This window comes from Corvus brachyrhynchos, unplaced genomic scaffold, assembly GCF_000691975.1.
Source record: "Corvus brachyrhynchos isolate BGI_N302 unplaced genomic scaffold, ASM69197v1 scaffold101, whole genome shotgun sequence".
NCBI lineage: Eukaryota > Metazoa > Chordata > Aves > Passeriformes > Corvidae > Corvus > Corvus brachyrhynchos.
In genome coordinates, this window is record NW_008237239.1 from 861,612 (window position 1) to 870,206 (window position 8,595).

Genomic DNA, 8,595 nt, shown 5'->3' on the forward strand with positions numbered 1-8,595 from the left:
GTCTGAAGCTCCAGGGGAGTGAATCTGTGCCATCTTTCCATTATTAAAATGTTCAGACCCAGGACTGGACTTTGGTCCAAACTATGTGTCAGGGCAGTGCCAAGGAGATGCTGGGGCTTAATGGTGTTCCTGTGACTGAAGTGTGAGAGGGAAACAGTCCATGTTAAACAAACTGCACATGGAACACTCTTCTTAAGTGCCTTGTAAAACACATGAAACATTGGTTAGAAACACATTCACCACTGCTGACCACACAGGTTTTTATTTTTAATAGAAATTAAATTAGTAGCTTAATATACATAATGTGACACTTTCCAGTCCAGTAGTTTCCAATTCCTGCTTTCAAGTCACAGTTACTGTACAAAAATAATAACAAAGAGCAACCAAAGAGTAAACACTGTCACTAACACACTGGACCCAGAAAGGTTAAGTTTATGTGGAGCTACACATGCCAAAGGATACACAGTGCTAGAGCCATCGTGGTACAGTCATGCATTACCAGGGGACAGGTGCTGCTGGCCAGGCTCACCGCGCTCCATAGCTGTAGTAGTATGGCTCATCTGGCCGGTAGCCGTACGCAGTTGCCGGGCGCCCAGGAACCCCTGGGGTCTGACCAAATCCATCCACTCCAATGCTACAAAAAAACAAGGAGAAACTGAAGGGGTTTGTATGGTAGGGAAGGCACACCAGTGCTGGTGTCTCCAGCTCCTGCCACAGAGACGGTTTTGTGAGGCAACTTTGCAAGCCGTGTTCCCCTTCTGGACACCGCTTCCCTGGTGGGAAAAGAAACACTGCAGAGAAATCAGTGCAACTTCTATCAGGGAAAGGCTCTCAGTCCCAAGAAGAACCCCAGAAGAGACAAAAGTCTTCTCTTTCCTCCTTTCATGGATTTACTGCCCAAGCACTTTCGTGACTCAGTGTCTCCCTCTGTACATTAAAGTTACCATGTCCTTCAGGCTTCTGCCTAAGTCTGTTGTAATCCTGCTCTACACAGCACATCTGAACAGTCTCATTCCCTGCCTTCAGTTCATTTCTGAGGTGCATGGAGAACACCAGCTAAAAGTGAGAATATCTAGCACAGCAACACAGTTCAGTAAAAGATGGTATTTCTGGTGGGATACAAGACTGGCAGCCAAATGGCAGAAGGAATTAATCACATACTGAAAGGCTATGTACTAATGAGACAGGATAATTAATTTTTCATGTAAAACAGCATCTTTTACACCTAAAAAGTCCCACAACAATGAGTTAGATACTAAAACACAAGAACTGCATAGGGAAGAGTGGCAGATACTTCATGCTCAACAATAACTCATGCAGGAGGTAGAGGAAAAATGAGCATTGCCTAAGACACTGGATTACTGCCTTTTCATGGCTATGTCACTTCTTAGCTTCCGCTTCAGTAGAGGGACAAATGGAAAAGGATCCTGATTTATTGTCTGACTAAAGATGCATTGAAAGGAGCTGAATTTCCTCTCTGAAGACTGTCAAAACACAAAGAACCAAAGTGCTTTTGGAGTGGGGAAAAGCTGAACCTCATTACTGCCAATTATCCATATGGAACATGGGTTATGCAACAGTCAAGGCAGGGAAAGAACGACCCCTCCAGAAGATGTACAATGGGTGGGCCCTGGGCCCTGGCTCAGCAAGAAGCTGGCACTGCTCAATTGGTTGGACTGAATGGGCTTAGCTGCATAGGGGGGGACATGTCCATCACTCTGTCCTCACAAAAGCATTTTCCTTGGATTGTATCTCAGTGAGGTCCTAGAAAAGGATCCCTAGTGCCCGGTTTCTCAGAAAACTAGTTCACTCATGAGATATCCTGATAGTCAGGTGAAGGTGGAAGGTCTGAGGCTGAGATTTGTCCTCTGAGAGGGAAGGGACACAATTAATAGCCAAGCTGCAGAGAAAAAAATCACTGTTTTACCTGGCTGTATCTTGAGAAATGCTGTTTCCTGAAAGTGCTTTGCATTTCCACATCTGCCTGTGTGTATCTGAATTGGCAACACCCATCTCCTGACTCCTGCACAGAGCCATCAGATCTTACAGGCTGATTCGCCCTTCAGCACAGCAGAGAGAAGCAGAGTGGCCCTGGTGTATGCTGCAGTGGTGCGAAGCTCTGTGAACACATTCCTCTGGCTCCACACCTGCCTCTGGCCGCCCATTCCTTCCTGTATCCACTCTGAAGTCCTATTACCCTTTTTCAAGCCCATTAGGAAATGAGCTGATGACCTCTGAGGCACCTTCTCCAGATGCCTCCTTTGTACCTGGCAAACAACAGCTTTCTCATTATCAGGCCTGAAGCCTTGAAAGACTCCTGAAAGAAGGGATTAAGAGAAATCCTGTTACTTTGTGTTTATCTCTCATCTCCAGAAACCCCAAACCAAGCACTCACCTTAGCCAGTCCCTGCCTCTCTTCTGTCACTGATTTGCAGCGTGCAAAAGGATTGACAGACAGATCTCACCCAAGCTGCCTTTGGCCCAAAGCTCTTGTGAACAAGCCAACAAGGACAAGCATGAAGCTGACCAGTCTGTTTGGCAGTTCAGAAAACAAACCAATTAACAAACTACTATAAACCAATGCCAATTCCTTCAGGGTTCTTTCAGTACTGCCAGTGCCAGGAGCCAATAATGTACTAAAAGAAGGCATAGTGGGAATTGGAAGTGCAGAGTCTGGTTCTGTTGTGCTTCTACAAATTCCCAGTGATACCACACACGTTATACTGGGGAGAAGCAGGACCCTTTAAGGCTACCTTTAAACTCAGGAATTTTATTGCTTTCTTCCAAAGATCCTTAAATATCCACAGCTGATTTAAAATGAAGAGCTATTTTAACAGAAAACGCTTTTCTGGGTTTATCTTTCCATTATGTTTTCTGTGACTATAACAATGTTAGTTGTGGATAAGTTGTTTTTAATACAAGTGTGGTAGAACAGAAGATTTCTGCATTTCTGCAAGCCACTGAAAAGCTCATTCTGGAATGATATTTAGGTGAGTGAGGAGGCTGAGGGGGCCCGGGGCTGCTGACTGCAAGTCAAGCTCATAGCAGCCATGCCTTGGCTCACAGTAGTGCCATCCTCAGGTTTACTGTGGCAAAGAGGGACGCAACAAAAACAGGAGCCTGAAACCTCTCCTGAACTCCTTTATACACCCCAAGCTACATCGCCACTGGCTTTTTGGGGTGAGGTGTAGTAACACCCTGAGCCACGCGGTGGCAATGAGCCTCTATCCGTGCAGGCTGAGCTCTTCCAGCCACTTCCAACTCAGTAATCCTTATTCAAAGAACTTCTAAATGTATTTAAATTGATAACGAGAGCAGGGAAAATATGGTTTCAATCACATTCTCAACAAATCAGCTTTTAAAAATTTTTTTTAATAAATGTGTAAGTAATTAGGTAAAGATCCCTAGAGTTTAAACTTTGAGAAGTATCAGTTATTTCCAAATGGTTCAGACATATGTTAGTGTCCTGAAGAAAACTGGAAGAGATGGATCAGCTGGTAACTGCTTTGGACAGTCAAAAAAAAAAAAACCAAAAAAAACCAAAAAAAACCAAACCAACAAAAAACCAAAAAAACCCAGAAAATCACATTAAAACACCTTGATCAAATCACTGCTCTCTCCTATCTAAATATTTCCCTGAAGTAAATAAAATCTTGACCATGTTTGAAAAAAATTGGCTTCATTTTTACACATTAGTGCTCTTGAAGCATACCAGCTTTGCCTGTTGGATTGTTTGCACTGGCAGCCTGCAGTACGGAGCCTGTCGGAGTTGAAGGGAAGGGTCTTGAGCCCAGGAGGTGACGGAGGGGTAGGACAACCACACAGCCAACACGCGCCTGGAGACCGGAGTCTGGCTTGCTCCAGAGGCTGCCAGGCCAAGGGCATAACCCACCGAGGTGAAGACGGGTTTAAAAACAAGTCCTGATGAATCCTTGCCCCTTCTGCCAAGAACAGCAGAAGGGGAGAGCCAGCAGAGATGGTAGTTCTGCGGCTGTAAACACTTGTTGGATAACAACTGGCCTAAGATCATGATTTGTGCCATGTGTGCTCAGATTTATACCAGCAATCAACTTCAAGGCTTGCTCCTAGGAAAAATGTGTTGTTGGCCTTAAGCTACAGCATCTACCAGGAAACTCAGTGCTCAGCAGAGCAAGCACCAGTTTGTCTTCCCCTAAAGTTAGTGACACATAATTATGCCATTGGGGCAACAATACTCATCCCTGACTTGGTATTTTTTCCTCCCAGTGCTGACTCCTATATAACTGGGTACACCCAGCAAAGTGCATACAACCCTACAGCTGTAGAGTGGATATGGATCACACAGTACCACAACACCCCCTCAGATAAATGGCTCAGGCTGCTGCCTTAATCTGCAAGTCACTGCAGGCAGTTCTGTCTCACAAATCGCACGTGCGCACAGAGAGCGGCACTCGCCACCACCCTGGCACAGCACAACTGTGCTCTTGTGCAAAGCTCAGCCCCACGCCTGGGGCTCATGGAGTTAAACAGTGAACAGCCCAGCTAATTACTATGTACTGCTAACCTCAGTTGCTGGTTCATTTTGAGACCCTTTAAAATATGAACTGTGTATTTTACCCCTATGCACTCTCTTAATGATTTGTTTTTTTTAGACTGAAATCACTTCCAGCCATCAGTTATACTCGAGGTCTCTACACATGCACTTCTCCAAGCACAAATATTTCTTTTTCCTATTGGTCTGCCAGCCCCTGTCAGAGCAAATTTCACTTTAAACTAAATGCTGTGATACTTAAAACCTCTTGGATTACTCAGGCAGCTAGTGTGATCTATGACCTTCCCCAAATGACAGCTGAACTTTCCAATTTGCTTGTACTGCTAGGGAACTGAGGAACACATGCCGAAGAGGAAAATGTTCCTGATGTGCATGAGTGAGGAGAGATTTCTTAACAGCCCTGCTTATTGATGCTTGCTCTGATTCAGAGCATCCAAATTAATATGCCCATGTAGGATCTTAGGTGCCCTGACAAAATTTAAGATGTGAAGACCAATTGTGTCCTTTCTCCCAACAGGAAATGGCAGCCAGCATCCCGCTGCATCCAAAAAATACTTTCCTCCTGAATTCCTTCCTGCCCCCAGAGCCTCCAGGACTAGATAGGCTTTGTGGTACATCTGGAAGGCTTGGCAGGCTCCAACAAGAAGCACTCCATCAGGAATCCTCTGCTGGGGTTCCCCCCCAGGTGTCTGTGCTGCTCCCCAGTGCAGGGTACCAGGAGAGGCTCGCGAGCATGGTCTGGGCTGGGTAATTAACACCTGGGTGTAGAGTGACCACGGAGCTCTGGGAGCTCCCCTGACGCTGCACACCCTGAGCCTGTCCACACCGGTGTTCACACTGGTACCAGTGCTGCTGCTGACAGGGCCTCTCAAACCACAGCCTAATTCCTAGGTACCAATTCCTCCAGCATAAGCAGGGCCTCAGAAAGGCAAGTCCAGCATCACTGGTGAGATTCTTGGTCAAAAGTAAACACTTGAAATCCAACTGAAAGGCCCCCCAGCAGGATCCATGGATCTTGGAGTGATCCCAGCAAGAAGCACTGCCTGGGAAACAGGTCTGTCAGAGGCATGAAGCAGTATGGCAAACATTGTACCAGTGTGTGCTGTGAAAGACTGTGACTGCCCGTGTAGGTCAAAGTGGCCCAGGAAAACCTTTGAGGGTGAAATACCAGTTTAGGAGCTCACACTTTAGCGCCAAAGTTTCACTCATTTCTGCCCAAAATTAAAGCACCGTGGAATTACTGCCCCCTGAAAATGAACTGCAAGCTTCACACAGAGTGCTTCCACCAGAACCAAGATTTCGTCTCCAATTCTTTTTATTCTAAACTTTTTCTAAAACCCCATCAATCTTCCCTCTTTACTCTGCATCAACAAGTCCTCATGTCTCAGAGGCTCTCAGCTACGCCGTGGGGATACAAGTTTTATAATCTTATTAAAAATAAAATCTATTTTATTTTTTAAAAATCTACAGATTCTTAATTCTGTAGATTCTCTGACCTTGGTAAGACCAACCAAACACTACTTGAAGTTGTCAACTCATCAGCAACCCTACCAAGTCCTAATGAAGGAATCACATCAAAGTTCTCCACATGCCCCAGGGCTGCTTAGGAGGGTTTACATGCAGGTGTAAACAGGCAGCCTCTGTCGACACCCATGGCACCTCTGATCACACCTGCAGCTTTACAAAACTCCTGAGGATCAGAGAAAGGGGTTAGAACCAGAGGAGTTCTGAGCATCTTTCAGAAGCCTGGTATCAGTACAGTTCATAGCAGTCCCACTGTTTCCTCTGTACCTTCTCCCTCTATATACTGGCTATTATGGTTTCTAAAAATCATTGTCTTCACTCCCAAGCCATCCCCATCTCAGCCCAGGCAGCCATTGAGAATCTCAGCCACACATCACTGAAGTCCTAAATTTTCTCTTCCATGAATCTACTCATGTGTGACAGTACAGTTCCTATCCTGTATTCCCTTAGAAACTCTCATGCCATAAACTGCTATATTCCACAACGCTGTATCAAGTTCCTGTGTATAACAAATAAAACACATTACGTTCAGATGAATACTGAACGCCGTACTTTTCCCTCAGGAGGTGCCAGGGCCATAGGAGTGGCACACCAGTCTCTAATCTCAAGACAAGCACAGCATTATAACCTATTCAAATGAGGTGCAGTTTACTGATTATAACACTTGCCAACAAGACACACAGAAGTTTGCCAGCAGCAAAGTCCATCTTTTTTCTCTCATCTCAGTGGGTGTTTTTATTTGTGTCTGAAGTGTTGATGAGTGCCGGTCTGAGACAAGGGCTGCTGTGCAGGGCAGTATAATCACATAAGGGATGCTCAATCCTGCCAGCCCAATTAACAGACTGGTTGGTGAATGCTGCAGCTCCCTCCCTTCCTCCCTCCACAGGTTTCCTCTGCACAGAGACCAGGCACAGAAAGGCAGGGGGAGCTGGGGGCATCCAGGCCTTGACCCACTGCACAAGCAGGGATTAAGGCACAGTGTGCATCCAAGCACGGCAGGTGGGAAATGATTTTGAATTCCACAGAACACATACAGACCTCCAGCTTCAAAAGTTATCTGCAGGTAAGACACATTTAGTTAATCCTTTGCAGGTTCCAAGGAACCATCACACTTGAACCAAGGCTCAGAGCCTCTGAAGCCATGGACTCTGTGGCCTTTCCCCTGATAGTCCCTGTCAGCTAAGCACTGGATGGGACCTCATTCTCGTAACGCCACCATGACAGGGTAAAAGGGCATCAGAAAGGGGCACACAAGGCCTGCTGCTTTTTTCCTTGCCTCAAGTCCAGTAATGTAGAAGATGATCCCATTTCCTCCTACAAGCCAGTTACCTCTGGTTTTTCTTCACTGGCCATAAATTTTCTGTCCTTCAGAGTAAGAGCGCAAACCATGGGTTATGGAGAAACTCCATAACTGAGAAGCCTTAGGAAAAAACAATGTTTCTTTATATAATGTCTTGTAACTGTAGATTCTCCCACTACTGGTAATGACGTTAAACTATAAACCACAAGTCTCTTAAATTCTGCCTCTCATGACCCCAAGTTTTTCTCCCCTATCTGTGACGCGCTTTTTTTTCCCATGATTTCTATTCCTCAAGCTCAAGTGGGAGGGGAGTTTCGTGGCAGGAACTCTGACTATGCCCACTGCATCAAGCAACAAGTCCATCTCTACATTAGCATTAAACATTAATGTCTCTTAAACAGTAATACTGTATCTGTTCACAAGACAGAAAATATCTAAATGAACCTGTGCATTAATACTTTAGCTCCCTTGTGCATCATAATACAGCTTTTATGGATATGATCATGTCTCTCCTTCCATGTGATCCAGCTTTCTTCAGGGTACTTAATGACTTAAAGTTTCCAATTGCTTCTGGACTTGTTGCCCAGTTGTATCTCAGCACAATACTGCTGTTTCTCCCATTTAATTACAAACAAATGCAAAGCTGACAATGGTGGAGAAATCAGCACTGTGTCTTCTGTGTCAGGCTCCAGCTATGCACCAAGCAATAACCACGCCAAAATTCACTGAGGGAAGGCAGCATTAAAAAAAAAATATTTCCCAACTGAATAGTAGAAAAGCACTGAACCAAAACCAAATTACCTTGCTTAGCCAAATTCAGTGCAAGCCTTGCTTGAAAGCTGTAGCTCCTGCCATCCCTGCTCTACAAACACAGCCTGGGATTTGGCCTCAGTTTCTCGCTCTGTCAGTTACCTGCTGTGTGATCCTGGACAAGTTGCTCCTTTTCTCCATGACCTCAGTTTCCCATCAGAGTATTGGAAGAGAAAACACTCCAGACATTAAAGACAGCCAAATTACAAACTACAGTAATGAGAAGACTCAAAGTAGACTCATATAGACAGAAAAGACTTTTGCTTATTCTCTAAAACCCTTTAGGAAAAAAAAGATTATTTCTGCTCTGCTAGAAAAGCAACTAATCTCCAACAGACCAGGGGTCAAAACAGCAGCTCAAAGGCTGCAGTTGTTTCGTGCAGCCATGTTGCCTCTTTGAAGGGCATTGGGAGAGCTCCTGTAGCATTCC

General features: G+C 45.1%; 1 protein-coding gene across 1 annotated transcript in view; it reads right to left on the reverse strand.

The window, feature by feature from the left end:
- Positions 1–235: 235 nt before the first annotated feature.
- KIFAP3 (kinesin associated protein 3) overlaps positions 236–8,595 on the reverse strand; it is a 68,187-nt gene continuing 59,827 nt past the window's right edge. Inside the window, exon 21 of the mRNA XM_017729569.1 lies at positions 236–634. Within this exon, the coding sequence (XP_017585058.1) occupies positions 526–634 (109 nt within the window). The 3' untranslated portion in view covers positions 236–525. The remainder of the gene's footprint in view (positions 635–8,595) is intronic.